Consider the following 18390-nt stretch of genomic DNA (forward strand, 5'->3'; position numbering starts at 1 on the left):
ATACATTTTTTTTCTTTTTTTAGTTTTTTTAAAGTGATTTTTTTTCTATTTTTTTTCCGTTGGTAGTGTCAACATTTTTCTGTGTCAAACATATGACATGCATGCACTGAACTTGCCACTACTATTAGTACAACCTGTCAGGCACTGTCATGTCTCTCAAAGATGAGTTTTTTTTTTTTTTTCATTGCAAGTGATAGCTTGTCAATTCATAAAATTTCTTATTGGACAAGAAGTTTGTGTGACATGTCATGTGAACTTAGGATATCAAATGATGAATCTACTAATCTGATTGGTGAGTTCAATGTGACAAAGTCACATGCAATCTTAGTCTTATTTTTTTTTAAAAAAAATACTTACATATAATTGAACTCACTTGTTAATTTGATGAATTAATCCGATCAACGGTCAAAATAGTTATAGTTTAATAATATATTTTAAAGAAATCGTGTTTTTAGTAAATAGTTTCTAAAAATGTCCTAATTTTGTTGAATCATTGTAAAACTTACAGATGAAGTACTTAAGATTAAGAATCTCCCCAAAGTGGAATCGTGGAAATAAGTTGGTGACATTTGGCAGTTGGCACCCGTTTAATTTTATTTCATTTTACATTTTTTTTCCATGCATAATTAATGATACAGAGTAGTTTAGTTTATTTTTGGATAAAGGTGACATTATTTGGCTGAAAATGAAAGATGGGTGGGACTCGAACATACCATATTGACAATGTCAGGCCCCAACTTCTCCGGTCCGGAACAGATAATTGGCTACCTTGAGTACCTTCAGTTGTTTTTATTTAGCAAATGACCCTAGTGTCCTTTAGCATTCTAGAGAAACAAGTTTACTTTCAACATAGTATAATTTATATGCATATAAAATGCACAAATCGATCATGAATATAATGTTATATTTGTTGCATCCACGTAAGTGACTTATGCAAAATTTCTCAGCTAGTGTTGTTGCCTTTTAGCTAAAAGTACTCTTATTCTTTTAGTTTTCCTTGTTTGATTGAAACAATGCAACAAACCAATTAAGGAAAAACAAGTAATAATAATATGACTGTGAGCCAACAACTCTGCTCATGGCCATGGAAGTGAGATTCTTGTTTGGAACACCAAGTCACGTGAAAGTGAAACCTGTGGTACCCTCTCCCATGAGCCTACCATTGTTCCAAATAATCAAAAGAATTAGGACCGGTGATCGACAAGTGAGATTTTCTATGATAAAATACTTCATCACTTTAGTTGGAAAGGGGACCTTAGCCTCAACTCATCACCTTTCCTTTGCGTTCTTCAGTATTTTACATCAAACATTGGCTTTGTGTCATAAGAGGATAGAGGATAACTGGATAAGTAATTATAAATACATGTGTGATATTAATATAGAAATACTTTAAGAAAAAAATAATTAACCTTTCCTTTAGGAAGATTCTATAAGAAAAATGAGATAATGTAGGGTCTCATATATACTTTTTTTAGGCAATGTAGGGTATCATATACTAGTACTATATATAAGATAAGCTTCTTGCGTTTTTATTTATTTATTTATTTTAAAGAATTCTTACGTTTTAGTTTATGTCACCAGACATTAATCTCTTCTGTAATTTAATTAATGATGTTCTTGACTTTGCCAATACAATTCCTAGTATCCAAATAGTTGCAGGGTAAACATGCTCCATATACCAAGGGAAAAGACAACAGTTAAAAGATAAAGTATGATGAATAATCTCGTTGTGATTTGCTCCTATTAATGATAATTGTTTTAGATATTTTCATATCCAAGTGTTTGACTTTTGTATATAGTTAATTGAAGCCTAATATTGAGCTTTGTTTTCGATAAATTAAAGCAAAATTTATTAAAAGATGGAAGTAGAAGGGATACCCCTCCCCCTTTACATCAAGATGCAGTCCTAGTTTTACAATAAAAAGATACACACAATATAGGATTTGACCACCACTCATAATAAGACATCAATGAAACTAACACAGGAAGGTCTGTTTGTAAACTTATAGCACAGCAACATGTAACATGTAAAATGTAATATAGATCACGTGCTGTCACTTTCTGTAGAAAATCAAGCATGGGATTAAGATTGAAAAAGAAAGACATGAACAGGGGTCTCAATGTACAAATAGTTGATTGCGAATCAGCGGCTCAACACTCAACAGGCTCATAGGTACTTATCTGCCTGAATAACGTAGTATGAATGATTTTAAGGAGAGGGGCATCAAAATGTCGACAAATGGCACCCACTTAAATCATTGTTTTAAAAATGAAGATTAGGTAAAGTAATGTATATTTAATGCTATGAACTAATATGTGGGTCTAGCTGGATTTGACGTATCAAATAAGATGCCAAATGCATAAATTTGGTCTTCAAAGCTCAGAAAGATCTCGGCATATTGACAAACTTTTTATTCTTAAACAAAGTTCCGGGTCTGGCCATTGGAAGTTCCTTTCACTAGAATATTTAATATATGTTAATAATGTGTAAAAAAAATTATATGTTAAAAATCATGTCACCTAATTAACTTTTTTATGAATGTTCAATTGAATGTTAACGAATTTTAATACTTACGCTTTTTGCATCTTTCTTCCATTCTATTAGGTATTCCTCCTTGTAATTGTTACTATGAATAAATAAATTAAAGAAAAGTCCGTATTTTACACATGGACTTTAGCTTATGAAGTGTTTGATGATAAGATAATTTATTCAAAGCTACTAGTTTCAATTGCAAAAATAATTGAAAAATGTCTGATAAACATTATATTATTATGTTATCTTACACATGGAGAAATAAGAAGGAAAAAAAATAGGTGTAATAAGAGAGTTTAATCTTTATATAATAACAATATAAAATAGTTTTATACTGTCTAATCATAAATTATTACTTAAATTATTTTAAGAAAATTATTTTAAAAATCAACAAACTTATCGTATATAATAAGTGGTGATTGGATGATTTTTTCTCATAAAGATTTCTAATGTGATGAGATGAAAGAAATGGAGAAAAATGATCAAGATTGATAAAATATTTAAATTAAACAATGTTTAAAACAGAAAATGATTCATGTATCATTACCCAAACTAATATAATCTCACGAACCGGGGGAGAATCTCTGTAATGGGTATACAGCGTATAACAGTAGGATGTGAATTAGCTGGGGTAAACATGCATTATTAGGGAACGTGCATGTATTGTTCAGTGGGTGTGTCCTACATATATAATATATGACGCCAGCATTTTGCCTTTGCAAATGCAATGTAAGAATGTAGCATTTCTATAACGGACACTTCTTTATCAGCTCCACGATGAAAGTTAGCCATCATTATAATTCCATTTTAACATGACATGAATCAGAGGTGAAATATTCTTTGAGATTTCGTGCATTGGCAGATAGAACTCATTCATTGCCTCAATGATTGTTCTGAAATGAACACTATCATTTGCTTAAATTTTCACCTTTTTCTCTCGAGCTGAAACTACAAGACTGGTAGTTGAGCTTGAGCACCCCTAAGTTGACATCATTCATGAGGTTAGCTAAGCATGTCCGAATCAAGGACAACTATATCTATAATCTATGTTAATTGTTGAGTGCTCTCAAAACAATAATAATGCAAAGTCGTCAAAGAGAGTCATTATTGCATAAGGCTAAATTCATTTCCACAAGGGCCAGAGCCCCAATACTATTAATTGTGCTCAATAGTCCCAAATTTACACCCTTGCAGCCTTAAATTTAATCATAAGTTTCCCATATTGTTGTCATAAAATAGGTCCATTTTATAATACCCAAACTGAATGTGGTGATATGTATATGTAACCCTTCTTAGCAGACAACATGTACTGGATGGGTCCCATTCCGAAGGCAAGTCTGGAGAGCGTTTCAGGGTTGGATGTTGTTATCATTATTATGAAGAAAATTGTTAAGTACAAGCCTTGAATGTTACTATTAAAAAAATGGAGTGCACGAGAGGAAAAAAAAGAAAGAGAATTTGGTATGTAAAAAGTAATGTGGTGAGAAATTAAGAGAGGTAGAAGAAAAATGAAGCATATGAATATATTAACCTAATCCACCTTCGATTTTTCAATCAAACTGATTGAAAAACAAAATTAAAAAAAAATAAAATCGTCGACAGCAGGGTTCGAACCTGCGCGGGCGTAGCCCAACAGATTTCAAGTCTGTCTCCTTAACCACTCGGACATATCGACATTATTGTTACATGTCAATCCGTGTCTTATATTAACAATAATTGTGGATTACGTTTAATGTTGCACAACAATAACATTTGCAGCTTGATTGAGCTAAGTATCTTTTATTGCAAATAATATCAATGTCATACTTTAGTAATGTTCTTTTACATATCATCCAACTGTAGAATGTAGATGAAGAATTTGAAGCAATGAGATTAAGCTTTTGAAGTTTGGGTTGTGGTATCTTCATTTCAAAACAATTATCTACCAAAAATTGCTTATGGAACCATTCATGAAATAGAAAGAGAAGAGTAAAACTAGAATGATAAAAAAAATTCACGTTGTTTACCTTTCATTTTATATTTATTTATTATTGTAAAACAAGTAAATTCAGACCGTTAGAGTTTAAGCGGGTTTCTGGACGTTGTCGTTTAGACGTCACTGCTTTGCTTCGTTCCAATTCCACCTCACATTCCTTATCTTTCTTCTTCTTCTTCTTCTCAACCGTCGTCGATTCTCAGTTTCCGATTGCAGAACTTGATTTCAGAATCCAAAAAAATGAACACGTTAATCTCACCGCCTTCTACAAACCGTTACCTTTGTGGGGTCCCTTACTCTTTCCTCTCTCCGCTTCGACACAACAACAACACCAACCTTAACCTTCCGAGGTTCCATTCCACAGTTGCTACCAACTTCTTGTCACACTCTCCGGTTCGGGCCACGCTCTCCGCACGTGCCACTTCCGATGAAGTAGACACGCAAACGGTGGTTGAGGAACTTTCAGAGGAGAATAAAGTGGAAGAGAACACCAACGAGGACAACACAAACACGTCCACTTTTTCTGCTCCAATTGACAAAGAACTTAAAAAGGTTGGTTTCTAACTTATAACTTCCCATTTCTGAATCATCCTTGAATTTCAATCTAAGTTTAATTTTAAGAGTGCTCAGTTCGTTAAAATCCATCCTTTCTTAGAGAATTACTTGAAATTAAAACCTCTGCATGATGATTTTGATGTTTTTTGTTTTGTTATGTGACAGGTTGCTCAGAAGACTGCTGCTACCTTTGCACCAAGGGCTTCCACGGCTACAAAAAACCCTGCAGTGCCTGGAACTGTTTTGTACAGTGTTTTTGAGGTTCAAGGGTATGTTTCAATGTTGTTGGGAGGAGCTTTGTCTTTTAATCTCATATTCCCTTCTGATGAACCTGACATTTGGAGATTAATGGGAATGTGGTCCATTTGGATGTTCAGTAAGATTTTTACCTTCCAATTTCGTTCTGAATTCATTGTTGTATGAAACAACAAGCACTTGCTTGCTGCTGCATGCTTTGCCCCTTACCATTCTGTGTAGGATGTTTGGTGATCAGTTATGAGAACTTTCAGAACCTTTTAAAGATGATGTATTTCTCAGAACTTATGTTTTGTGTTTGAAATTGAAGCCAAATGTAAATATTATCAGTTGTTCGTTCATACTAATTGTTGTTGGATTTTGTCACCTTAGAGGACAAAGTAATCTTAATTGTTAATGAGTGAATCAGTGGTTAGTATTAGATACAGATACATAACAAATCATAAAATGTTGAAAACTTGAAATGTCACCAATTGATTTATCATGTACTTATTTTACTCTTATTCCCTTTAGAAGAGTCAAATTCAAAGTTGTTCTTTAGTTAGTGTAAAAGAATTTATGATGATACAATCCATTGTATTTGTGCAGCAATTCCTTCATTACGAGCTCGAGATTGCTCAAAGAATGAGAAAGAAGCTCTCAACTATCTTTTTCTCCTCGTCCCATTGATCAATGTTATAATCCCATTCTTTTGGAAGTCCTTTGCTGTTGTTTGGTCCGCAGATGTAGTAGCCTTCTTGGGAATGTACGCATGGAAGGTGCATACTTTCAAGTAGTCTAGATTTACTGTTAGCTTTACTTTCATGTAACTTGTAATCTGAAGCGTGTCTCTTGCAGTTTGGATGGCTTCAGAGAACGGATTAAGGAACCCAAATTTGGTTAGTAAAAGTTATCAATGCTTGTTGGCTTTGTCTTTCTCATGGATCTCAATTTTGTATAACACGCAGCAATGAGATGTGACATTCCTTGTAGCACTTCATGGCCCCCAACTCATGGATGAGTGATTTCTGTGTTAAAAGTTTGAGTAGCCTTTGCATCTACTAGGGGAGCAAGATACCATGTTGCATTCGTTAAACATCAAATGAAGAGAATGTTATAGGTTCTTTAAAAAGTTTAGCATGTTGTATTATTGCCGTGTCTCACGTTGCAGGAAATTTGAAATTCCCGAATGTAATCAAGAACCTCCAAAAGATGAAATGTGAAGTCATGATACATATATTTTTGTACCACTGAGATTTTCGATGGCTGTAACGTATTTTCTTAACTGGACGAAAATTAAAATTTAGAAGACAGATGTATCCTGGTTTGTATCTGATGAATGAAGAGTAAGGGTTGTTATTTGTGGTCAGGTTCATAATTTGGTTAAGATGACTAAGCAGGAACGAACAACCAAAAGAAAATGCAAAAGACTAGAGACATGAAAAAGGAACAAGGCCATACACAGCCATTTCGAGCATATCCAGTAACCATCGCATTCCAGGAAACCAAATCCCTTTCACTCATCTTCTCAAATACAACAAAATTGCACAACAAAACAAACACTGCAATGGAGCAGGCACCAAAATGCCAAACAGATAGTTCAACATGGCAATGCTACTGGGTTGACTTCCCCGGCAATGCATTTCATCAAAAGCGGGTTTTGACAAGCTCATATAAGAGATAAACCCAAACAAATTGCACGGGCATGCAAACACTGCACCTGAGAAAGCTACGAAACACCTAACTGCAAGCTCAACATGGAAATTCCTGCGCAGCATAATTCATCAAGGAGGCTTGAATTTTAGGCAAGTCCTGTTTTCAAAATCATACTTATCTATTAAAATTTAAAATACAAATCATATTTATATACTAAAATTTAAAATAAGAAAATTGTATTTGGGAGATACAACTACCCTTTCTCCTTTTTTTAATTAAAAAATAGTTAGCTATCTCTATCAAATATGTAGATATATTTAAAATAAAAAAGTCATAGCCAACAAGTACAACTCGTTTAAACATTCATTTCCTTACTTCATCCATATGAAGTCCCTTTTGTACTTTGCTATCTCAAATGTGACTTACACTATTTTGGGAATTTTTACTTTTTGGAGTTACACCAATTTAGTAAATTGTAAACTAAATTACACTAGTCCGGTCAAAAAGCACCACCACTTCACAATCTACCGCTTCCTTTTGCTTGAGCTTCTCCTTTCAGCCTCTTTTTCAGCAACCAGAACACAAAACTCAGAACCAAGCATATCGTGCATTTCAAGATTCATAGATAGGCTTAGATCAATAATTCCCTTGATGATTTCCAATGTAATATTGAAGCCTAAGGTTGACAATACTCTAACAGCATTAGCAGCTCTGCATATGTAATTTCTTGTCTCCAATATTGTGTAAGTTTTCTCTTGTTCTTCAAGACTGATACAATGTTATTAGGCAATAAAACTTGTGGATCAGATTGGCTCACTTGATCTTCTACCATGTCATCTTTGGCTTCAACATGTTCCCCAACCCATATGAATCCATTACAGCCAAGTATCAAATCAATACCAAACTCCTCAAGATGATGGAAATGTTGTTTTTGTCTCTTCACTAAATAAGGTGGGACTATAAGCAGTTGACCTCTATTAAGCTGCCATACAACTGAAAGACATTAGTAATAGTAAAAAACTGAAGAAACAACAAGAATATATCACGTGCCATCTATATAATTCATGTAACCACCCTGGCAACTAGAACTATATTTACCCTCATTTCAAAAGGACTTCCTCATATCTCAATCAAAAAAACATAATTGCGACTTAGAAGAAGTGTACTATTATATCTGTATGCAACAACGCCCATTTCATAAAGAAATTTGCATTTACTACTGTCTCCAACTTTATGCAATGTGCAACTACATTTTGTGGGAAAAACAGAAGCATACCTTTCCATATTTCCGACTCCTTGCTTGAAGGTGTAAGCCATCATGCTGGAAACCACAAACTTCGGCCTGTGTCAAATACATAGGTCCAGAAAATAATCAACTGTCATTTCCTTCATCCAAAGTACGTACTTTTCATTATACACAACACAACTGGACATACACAAACAACATCATTTTCCTCGAAAATGCAGCGCATGTTTAGCTCATCCGCAGCTGTCCTCCGCCTCTAGCATGAATAAATAATAATTCTGAATGAGAGGATTTCCACATTTCATCTTAATTGGGGCAGAAAGCACCCTTTTATTTAAACACATTTTTGCATGAGACAAATAGTAATTCTGCCAGTAGTACTATATCTATTATATTATATATTATTATATAATCATTAATTATTAAAAGTTTTTCTTTAAAAATATTAAAAGATTTTAATTATATTAAGCAGAAAATCAGTTTCAGAGTTTTGTGTTGTTGGGCGTTATCCTCAGCCTTCGGTTACGGGCTGTTTGTTAGTTGCTGGTTACTCCACGACGCGCACTCTACCTGATTGATTCCTATCTCATATGTTTAAAAATTCACAAAACATTCTAATCTTTCTGTCTCTGCATTCCTCATGAATTTCTTCACCTCCTTTTTCTCCGACGACGACGACGACGACGACAATGCTCGCCAAACCGAATCGCAAGACGAAGAAGAAGCGAGTCGCGATTCCGAGCACCTATCCGATTCCCCCACCAGCGACGGCGGCGCGTGGGAATTCAGCGGCCTATGGAAAACCCTAAGCGCGAAATCGGAATCCATCATCGATACCTACCGTCGCGACCTGCAGGAATTCGGCACCGGTTTGAAGAAGGAGATTGAGGTCGCTCACGGTTCCCTCGAGACGGTGGGCCACGTCATCGACCAGTTCGGAAACACAGTCGTCAAAGGCACCTCTCACATCAAATCATATCTCGATTCCGATAATAATAACAGAAACAACAACCCCGGCGGCAACGAAGAAAAAAAGAGTTTCAATTCGAAGCGCTATTATAATAGGTTTGACGCACAGGTTCGTGCAATTCAGGGTGACGTTAGCACCTACACCGAAGTGCCTGAGGATTCGGATGAGTATACTGATTGGAAATCAGGGTTTTCGTTGGAAGGGAAGAGTGATGAAATTGAGGATTTTTTAAAAGAGAGTGAGGCGATGGAGAGTGTTTTCAAGAGGGTTGTTCCCAGTGTTGTTGACCGTGACACGTTTTGGTGTAGGTATTATTATAGAGTTTATAGGCTCAAGAAAGCTGAGGATGTGAGGGCGAGACTCGTGAGGAGAATGTCGAGGGAAGAGGAGGAGTTGAGTTGGGATGTTGAAGATGATGATGATGATGGTGATGGGGATGAGAATAAGGGGAAAGAGGGAGATTCTGAGTTGCATGGTGATGGAACAAAGAAATTGAATGTGGAAGAGATGCATAAGTCTGGTGAGGAGGGGTCTAAGGAAGAAAAGAGAGGTGATTTATTGCAAAGCAAGGGAGATGAGTGTGTCGAAGAATCAAAGGTTGACAAGAACAAAGAGGTTGTTGAGAAGATGGGTGATGGAAGTAGTAAGAAAACTATCAATGAAGATGATGAGAGGAAAGATTCTGGTGTGGATTCTGGTAAGAAAGTGATAATGGAAAGTAAAGTTGATGATGGAAAAGATTCGTTGGTTGCAAATAAGCACTCGGGGAACAAGAAAGAGGAGGAGGATCTTGAGTGGGATGAAATTGAGAATCTTAGTAGAATTGATGAAGAGAAGGAAGTTCGGACGGGTAGCCCTACCAAAGTTGATTTGCGGAAGCGCCTCAGTGCTGCTCAAGAGCAAGACGAAGAAGACGACTTGAGTTGGGACATTGAAGATGATGATGAACATGCTAAGGCATGAGATATGAGCTTCACTTTCATGAGATTTATGCATGTAAGTGTGGTTTTCATAACAGAAACTAGCATTCTCTTTTTGTTTTTATATTTGTGTAAATTTCTTAGAAGTCTCATTCTTACACATTTTAAATGTATGAAAAACAACTATTTTAATTGATATATCCCTTCTCTTTAATTTTTAACAAATGTTTTGGATACACTTCAATGTATGGTGACTCAAGAAAATCCGTGCATTTTGAAACCAATTGGAAATAGCTCCTTCACGTGGGAAAGTCTTTCAACTCTCTGGCCCATTTACTACCTAAGTAGTTTCGAGGTTTCATTAACCATTTCACGTGATGGATAGTGGTTTATTTTGTTTAATTTTAAAAAATTAATTTTAAAATAAATATTTTTTATATAAATATTTTAAAAAAAACAGATAAGATTTATTTTTTAAAATAATTAAAAATCATTTTTTAATCAGCAGAGTAGACAAACACACTAAAAAACATAAAATTATTTATTTTATTAAAATAAGTATTGATTTCAACAAATAAATTTAAACAAACTAGCCCAAAAAATCAAATGTGGAAAGTTGATATGGAAAAATAGTATAACTTACGATGTTATCAATGCATCCCTACTTGATTTCTAATATATAAAAAAAATTATATTTATTGATTTCTTAACCATTAGTCTTAGCGAAACTATTTGTTCTATTGAAGTGCTTTTCTTTTACAATGACATGAGGCTATGGTATACTTCTTTATTGTATTGCTTCAAATAGTAGAAAAATTCACCAAAATAGCTGATATATCTGATGCATACAGCATATAGATGTGCAGATTTAGTAGTGTGGGTTCATTTACTCCAGAAATATATATTCTTTCAAATTTTAGAAGATAATATATTAATTCTGAGTAAGAACTTTCAGAAAGATGCTAAATAATTTGAAATGTCCATCGAGGATAAGAGTACTGCAGAGTTAAATCTTCACCGGAAGCATTTAGAGCAATCCTTTTTATTTCAGTAGAAACTGTTATTAATTATAAGTTACTTTAATTCAAATTAACAATAAATACATTAGAGATGGGTACTTATTATCTATACAAGTCTATAAAGTCAAAATATTTCACTATAAAGATTAACCCTCCTATATCATAATGGCAAATTAAGTAGACGATCATAACCATTCATCCTCATAATGATTTGATTTTCCGGTGTTCTGCTGAGGAAAAGGAAAAACAGAATCCATCAAGAGATCATGCACACAAAAGGGAGGAATGTTTACTACCTTCCCCTCCCATTCTCTATTAATATTGCTTTCCATATCCTGAACCACTTTTAATACTCATATGTCTTGAAGCAGCTTCAACAGCCAGCAGACAGCAGACTCAAATTAAACCTCTAAATGAAAATATAAATGACCATTCTTATAATTCACATTCTCCAAATTTGGAAGCAAGACTTCTCCAAATCCCTGAAGCTGATAGGAACGCACGAAAAACTATTGTGCATACTAGATTCTAAGGTATCTATCTAAAAAGCAAGTTAAAGGGGAAATGTGAGAGAAAAAAAATTGAATTTAACAAACTCTTCTAACAATCCCTGTGCCCGTTTGTACAACAAAATAAATACTCCACAGTCCAGATCAAATAACCGAGGCAATTCACATCTCTTTAAACCCATGGCAGCTTTGAGACTAAAATCATACCTATCCTTCAACAGCAATGCTGGGTTCAGAAGTGGACTCTCCCATGTGTGATTCAACTGGGGAGGGTAATTCCATAAGGCGTCCTTTTTGAGCGCGCGGTGGAAGATGCCTTGTATGTTTTCTGGATGCTCCCTTCCAAGGCAAGAAAACCCCAGTACCACCTCGAGGAAGTTTGCGAGTATTTACTGCCATAGGGCGCATAGGAGTTAGCATGACCATTGGAGCACTAAGTAATCCCCATTGGGGCATCATATCCATAGCCTCATAGCCATTTAGAGGTCCCTTTGGCAAAGTAAAAGGGCTAGAAATGCTTGGGTGCCAAAGAGTCATCGCAGTTGTCATGGTAGGAGTTGGTGATTGGCAATGATTGGAGTCTGGTCTCACTCTAAAGAAGGTGATGCTCACCCTTCTGTTAGGGGATGGACACATTACGTACCTTGCCATGTCAGCACTGTTTCCTCTCATCACTAAAAGAGACCTGCATTGCGTTTCAACATCTAATCACGTATTGTAAAATACTACAATGTTATGGACCAAAAGAAAGCAATTGAAGAAATGCAAAACAAGTAATAATAATAAGGCTTGAGTTAAATGCCAATCCTATCAGGGTATATTGAACAGCCCCTGTCACTATATCCATAATTCCATATCTAACATTCCTTAAGAACATCTCAGAAGCTTTCAGACCTTTAATGTAGAATTTAATACTTATTCAAGAAGGAGAACTTAGCCACTTCAAATACATAATATACTATACGAATGAGAAAGGGATATATGTGGAAAAATGAGCTTTTCCGGGATCAGAGTGGAGACTTCTAAAGGGATAATGATAAAATATTAAAACTAGGTGCCACTTCTCAAAAATTGAAACTAGGTGTCACTTCTAAAGTTGCATAGCTTATTATTCATTTACATGCTGTCAAATAAATGTTGAAGGTATTCTGCCTTGATATCCAGAAATATGACAAGAATATTAAAAATAAATAAATGGTGGATTAGAACCACACCACTAAAGAGTGTAAGTTGTTTAATATATACCCCTCCTTCAATGAGAGCATGAGTGGCCCCTTGTAGTTCCCATCATTTTCACTCGTAAGGATACGCCCAAAAGCCATAGTTGATTCAGAGAGAAGAAGGGTGGATAGAGGTTGGTCCAAATGTGGTGGTTTCAGGAATGGCTGAGAAAATTCCTCCTACAAATTATAAAATTGTAGGTTACTCCCTTGTAGAAATGAATGCTTATAGTACCTTTCAGAGATCAGACTAATACACGACAAGGAAAGTGATTAGGAAAACACGACATGTTTACCTCTTCAAAAAAGTTGATTATACAACCATTTGGCCTTTTGTACTCTGGAATTAATTTCCATTGAATAAGGTGATCAATGACATCATGAAGAAGTGCTGGAATCGGCTCTATGTTGTCTGTAAACAAAAAAGGAAAACAAGCCGAATTACTATCTTTATAATTTAGATTGTTTTTTAATATATCAGATTAGAAGAACCAAATTACAGTTTTGTTAAGGTGGAGAAAGACTGTCAAATTATCAAATCTTCCTTTTAATAATTTCTTCTTACTTTTGGTATCGTCCTTTATCTGTCCAAATATCGGAACACCCAACTGAATCAGCTCTCTCTTGTTTCCCTTCATCTGTTTGTTGAATAGTATAAAAGTTTCACCTACATTTTATTCAAGAAGATTAGTTTAGAACGTAAAATACTATATACAACAGAACAACTTGCTTTAAATGCATAAATCTGTCTTGTGATTGGTACAAACAAGAAAAAATTACAACGAAGACATACAACCACAACTGTGTTAAGAAAGATAATAATCAGTCCAAAAACTCTCGACCTATTATTATGGATAACATAGAACCTGATCTTGATTTATTAAATAAATTGAAATAAATTTGCTGCCATTGTATAAGTCCCAAGTAAAACTATAAACAGCTTCCATCTGTCTTCATATTTCATTGTGGTTGAGGATGACCGAGATGATTAGAAACCTAAAAATTAGCATGATATAAAGTAATTGAAAGTGCAGGAAATAACGAGTTAATGGTGACTTACCTGAGAGCTCCCCGTTCTGGCCAGCAGCATGAATCTCATTCACAAAATCAGTCAGCTTGCAGATTTCTGATTCAGAGAAAACATCCTCATACAACTTTAATCCTTTTACAACATTCACCTGCTAATTGCAATCATCTGTCATTCAGCAATATCCAGCTACTTCTTATTACAAAAACTAGTGATACCAGCTCTATGAATCCATGCTTCTTTATTAAAAACAATTTATTGACTATTGAGGTTGTAAACAAAAGAACTTGCCATGTGCCCCTTCACGGACTCCTTTGCTGTGAAACCCTTAGTCAGCTTTATCTGTGAAGAACGTCCTTCACATTCTTCATGATTGGAACATATATTGGTGTTCATCACATTGGGTTGCATTTCCTGAGATCCTGCACACCAGACCAAAGAAAATCCATGCAACTTTCAGCACTCAACCAAAAGGGGGGATGGATTGACTTATCATATTAAAGTGCAACACATTTTAGTCCAAATTCAACATATATTTTCACCAGTATAGTTGATAGCTATGATTCATTATACGTATCTTTGGTTGCATGGTTAGTTTAACTTCAAGCCTTTGGTTATCCTGTAAAGTGATGGTTAACCGAGAGAAGCAGAGATATTTCAACAAGGGTAAGCAATAAACCAAACATTGTCATGGTCACCATTAGCTAAGATTGATAAACTGAAATTTCATCATTTAACAATTGTTTTTGCTGTGTGATTGTTGAGAAACATTTGCCGCCTTCCAACAAAGTAACCATGCGTTAGTCCTCCCCCAAGCATAACCAATACCAATGTCCCCCCAAGCACAGAGTACGGTTAATAGTGACAAAATGGGCGAGCCATTGGAACAAACAAAAGTACGATGACATGTCCCCAGTAAGGGTATGAACGCAACCGGCTGCTCAAACATGCTTTGTTCTTTTCGGAACAAAATAAAAAAAGAGTAATAATACACGTATAACAAATTCTTACATTACTTTTTATAAAATAAATCCTTTTATCTATCTCTGTCACATTATTCATCTTTTCTCACATATTTCATTCTATCTCTTGTACTTTATTTGGATGAAGAATCAAATATGCAAGAAACAAAAAAAAAATAAGAGAGAAAAAAAAGATAGAAATTGAATAAAAAAGAAGTATTATTTAAATAGATAGAAATACAAAAAAAGTGAATGACACTTAAATGAGAAAGGTATAAAAAAATAATAATGATATAAAAAATATTATACTGACTAAAAAATTGAATTTAACCCAAAAAATTATTTATTTCTTTACATAAAATATTTATTATTATTTTAATTTTTTAAGTTATAAATAATTTATTTAAATTTTATAAAAATCCAAACAAAGGAAACAGATAATAAACTTCTTCTCTCCCATTTCACAGCACTAGAGAAGAAGAAGAAAATTCATCCAAAAAAAACCTTTTTAATTTCTCTTCTTAAATATATAGTTAATTTTTTATATGTATTTTAATGTAAAAATGTCTTTTGATGCACATTCAAAACATGTAACCAAACTAGTTTGGTGTTTGGACCCTCACTAGCCTCTTCAATCAAATGTTCTCAACAACAAAAATAGGACCATTAAATTATTATGATTAACCAAGGAGCTAAAGTATTAAAAAAAGATGATGACAGGAGGAAACTTTGACCGCAAGGATCCAGGTCCATAAGCAATCATGCACTAGGAATTATTGTAGAAGCATTATTAGTACTCCTAAACAGAACATGTTTTGTTTTCCTTTTCTATTCTTTTTCATTATTAGTACTCTCTATTTTGAGTATTTTCCTAAATCCTAACACCCTAACCCATAATTGAAGTCCATTCATCGGATCCTCCACCCAAGCATGAGTCGACAGAGTAGAGACCCGCCAAATTGGACCCCATCAAGGAAACTCCACAACACTGAACACCACACCAGGGTGTTTCATAGGTAATAGCACCTAATATGTCAAAGCTCAACTACCCACTCATTCAAGCCCCCGAACCCGCACGTGGTACGATACCATTAGATGGAACCACTCACGTGACGTCAAAACAAGATCATTATGCAACCGGCTCGTAGTATCGTTCACTTCAGCCGACTCTAGTACTAATAAGAATTAAAAAATGCACACATCTCTAGATGTCTCCCCCTATCAACGTTGTGGTATTCGCCCCTGCCACCATGCTCCCAACTAACCGTGACACCAAAGGTACCAAGACCGTGTTCAGAAAATAAGGAAAATGATAAGAAAAAGCCAAAAGAATGTATTAAAGTAAGACATCTCAATTCTTTTTTATCTTGTATTTTTTCCATACTAGTTGGGGACTTAGGTTTTCAATAAAGTATTAAATATTTTATTAATATAATAGAATCAATTCAGAGATGTGAAAGAATAAATGATGAATAATAAGAATAATTTAGTAAACTTGTTACTCATTAAATTATTTATTAATTTTCTTATTTTTTTGTCAAAAAAAACATTAAATGTCAATTTTTTTACAATAAATGAAATAATTAAGGAATTAATTAATAGAAAAATATTTAAAACACTCGGTATGATAATTGAAAATTATGATGAAACCATACTAATAATAATTTTTATATTTTTTGTCATTTTTAAGATGAATTTTAATATTTATATATAAGATAAAAAAATAACAGATATATTTTTACATTTTTTTAGAATCAGATATATTTTTAGAATCATATAAAAAAGATATATCATACATTGTCCGCGTATTTTAATTAAATTCTAGAAAAAATGTAATAAAACTAATATGAAAAAATAAGAATTCAAAATCAAAAGGTAATGTAATGAAAATAAATTATCAAACATATTCTCTGCGTGACATTAGTTTAATAACATCTACTTATCAAGAAAATCAAAAGTTACAAAAACATTTTAAAAAGAAGGAGGGGAAAAGTGAGAGAGACAAAAAAACCCTATTGGCGATGATTTTGAAAATTAATTGGAAAATAAGGGCATCAAAACGTTGAACGACGTCTGCGGTCTATCATTGCGCAACCGAAAATTGACTTCAATATATAAACTAATTTTCATGCCAAATAGGCAAATATCCTTTGGTTATTTTTCTTCGCCACACAGCAGGGAACGAAAATAACTTTTTTTCCTGATATAAATATAATTGTTTTATGAAAAAGTGGTGAAAAAGAAATATAAAAGCAGAAAACCAAAAAGTTTGCTCCTATGAAGAGACACAAAAAAGTTTTCACCCTTCGTGATTAACAAAACATAAGTAGTAACTTCGAATAATCTAAAAATTAAACTGTGTTATCTCCTATCTCGCTTTAAGAATGAAAAAAAAAACATTAAACCATTAAGTCTCCGGCAACAGGTGGAAGATGAATCGCGAAAGAGTATCATAAAATATCAAAGACGATTAATTGAAGGTGAATCGTGTTAATAGCACTGAATTGAATAGAAAAAAAACAAAAAAGATTAGAGGAGATCACTGTGGAATTGATTATTATTACCTGAATCAGTAATTTCACTGTCCGGCGAATCATACACTGGCGCGGCATCGTCGTCACCACCGTCGTTTCCGCCATTCTCCACCGCTTGCTTCTCCAATTTCCCTTCCTCGTCGAAGCTGCTCTCGCTTTTCTTCGCGGCTTCGGTCTCCGTTTTCTTCTCGGCAACTCTGCGGAGCTCGAGAGTGACGTCGGCGATGGAGTGATACTTCTGCATCTGGATGACGGGGATCCAGTTGAGGCGGCGGCGGTGGATGGCGGTGAAGGTGGCGTCGTAGTCGGAGGATGCAGCGGCGAGGTGCGCGAGGTGGCCGCAGAGAGAGTCGATGATGGCGTTGGCGGCGGCGAACTCGCCGCGGAACCAGGCGAGAATGGCATCCTTGGCGAAGGAGTCGGAGACCAACAACGGCGGCGGCGCCACCATTGCCGGTGGTGGATCGGTCCGCGATGCTGGGACAGCCGCCATGGCTTGAGGAAAAATGGTTCAAAACAAACGCAGACACAGAACACAATACAAGACAGAGAGAGAAGAAAAATAAAACAGGGTTTGATAATTTGTTATTATTGTTGCAATGGAAAGGGTTTTGATTTTTAGTTAGAGAAAGAAGAATTGAGTGAGTCTCATGAGATGCAGTGCAGGGGAGAGGGGGGGTTTAAAGAGGAGTGGGATTTATTGTCCCTCTCCTGTTCTGTTTTTGTGTTGTATGCCAAATCCGTACACTCGAGACCTTCCTACCGTGTAACGTGGCACAATCACACCACACTTTCATGTGCCTGGCTTAAAATGCTACGTAAAGGTTAAAGCTATTAAAAAGATAATTATTCTTTTTTACTATATATGGATAATAATTAATAGTTTTTAATTAAGTTTAATTTCAATTATTTATTTTAAGTGTATGATCAAAACTTATTTTTTTTAAAAGATTCTCGTTTTTTTTAACCCATTGATGCAAGGAGACACGGGGTGAGAAGATGAAGAAGGTGATGTCGTCACCAAAATAGT

The 18390-nt window shown here is 34.8% G+C and overlaps 3 protein-coding genes, 1 non-coding gene and 1 pseudogene across 4 annotated transcripts; 2 read left to right on the forward strand and 3 right to left on the reverse strand.

Moving 5' to 3' along the window:
- Positions 1 to 4126: 4126 nt before the first annotated feature.
- Positions 4127 to 4208, reverse strand: TRNAS-UGA (transfer RNA serine (anticodon UGA)). The gene has a single exon. It is a non-coding gene; the product is annotated as a tRNA-Ser (tRNA).
- A 145-nt stretch (positions 4209 to 4353) lies between these two features.
- Positions 4354 to 6547, forward strand: LOC100795293 (protein RESISTANCE TO PHYTOPHTHORA 1, chloroplastic). The gene is made up of 4 exons (XM_006576818.4): positions 4354 to 5060; positions 5229 to 5439; positions 5907 to 6076; positions 6156 to 6547. Exons 1-4 carry the CDS (start codon positions 4749 to 4751, stop codon positions 6180 to 6182), a joined length of 720 nt encoding a protein of 239 aa, XP_006576881.1. The 5' UTR covers positions 4354 to 4748; the 3' UTR covers positions 6183 to 6547.
- LOC100795824 (exosome complex component RRP4 homolog) lies at positions 6166 to 8690 on the reverse strand (annotated as a pseudogene).
- Positions 8691 to 8839: 149 nt separating this feature from the next.
- On the forward strand, positions 8840 to 10325 carry LOC102665065 (BSD domain-containing protein C22A12.14c). Its single transcript, XM_006576819.3, has one exon. It carries the CDS (start codon positions 8840 to 8842, stop codon positions 10130 to 10132), a length of 1293 nt encoding a protein of 430 aa, XP_006576882.1. The 3' UTR covers positions 10133 to 10325.
- An 894-nt stretch (positions 10326 to 11219) lies between these two features.
- On the reverse strand, positions 11220 to 18105 carry LOC100796344 (RNA demethylase ALKBH10B-like). The gene is made up of 7 exons (NM_001371042.1): positions 17391 to 18105; positions 14156 to 14286; positions 13898 to 14015; positions 13403 to 13504; positions 13134 to 13249; positions 12863 to 13017; positions 11220 to 12302 (listed from the first exon to the last, which is right to left on the reverse strand). The coding sequence occupies exons 1-7, from the start codon at positions 17851 to 17853 to the stop codon at positions 11825 to 11827; spliced, it is 1563 nt and encodes a 520-aa protein (NP_001357971.1). The 5' UTR covers positions 17854 to 18105; the 3' UTR covers positions 11220 to 11824.
- Positions 18106 to 18390: the final 285 nt, after the last annotated feature.

This window comes from Glycine max, chromosome 3 (assembly GCF_000004515.6).
Source record: "Glycine max cultivar Williams 82 chromosome 3, Glycine_max_v4.0, whole genome shotgun sequence".
Taxonomy (NCBI): domain Eukaryota; kingdom Viridiplantae; phylum Streptophyta; class Magnoliopsida; order Fabales; family Fabaceae; genus Glycine; species Glycine max.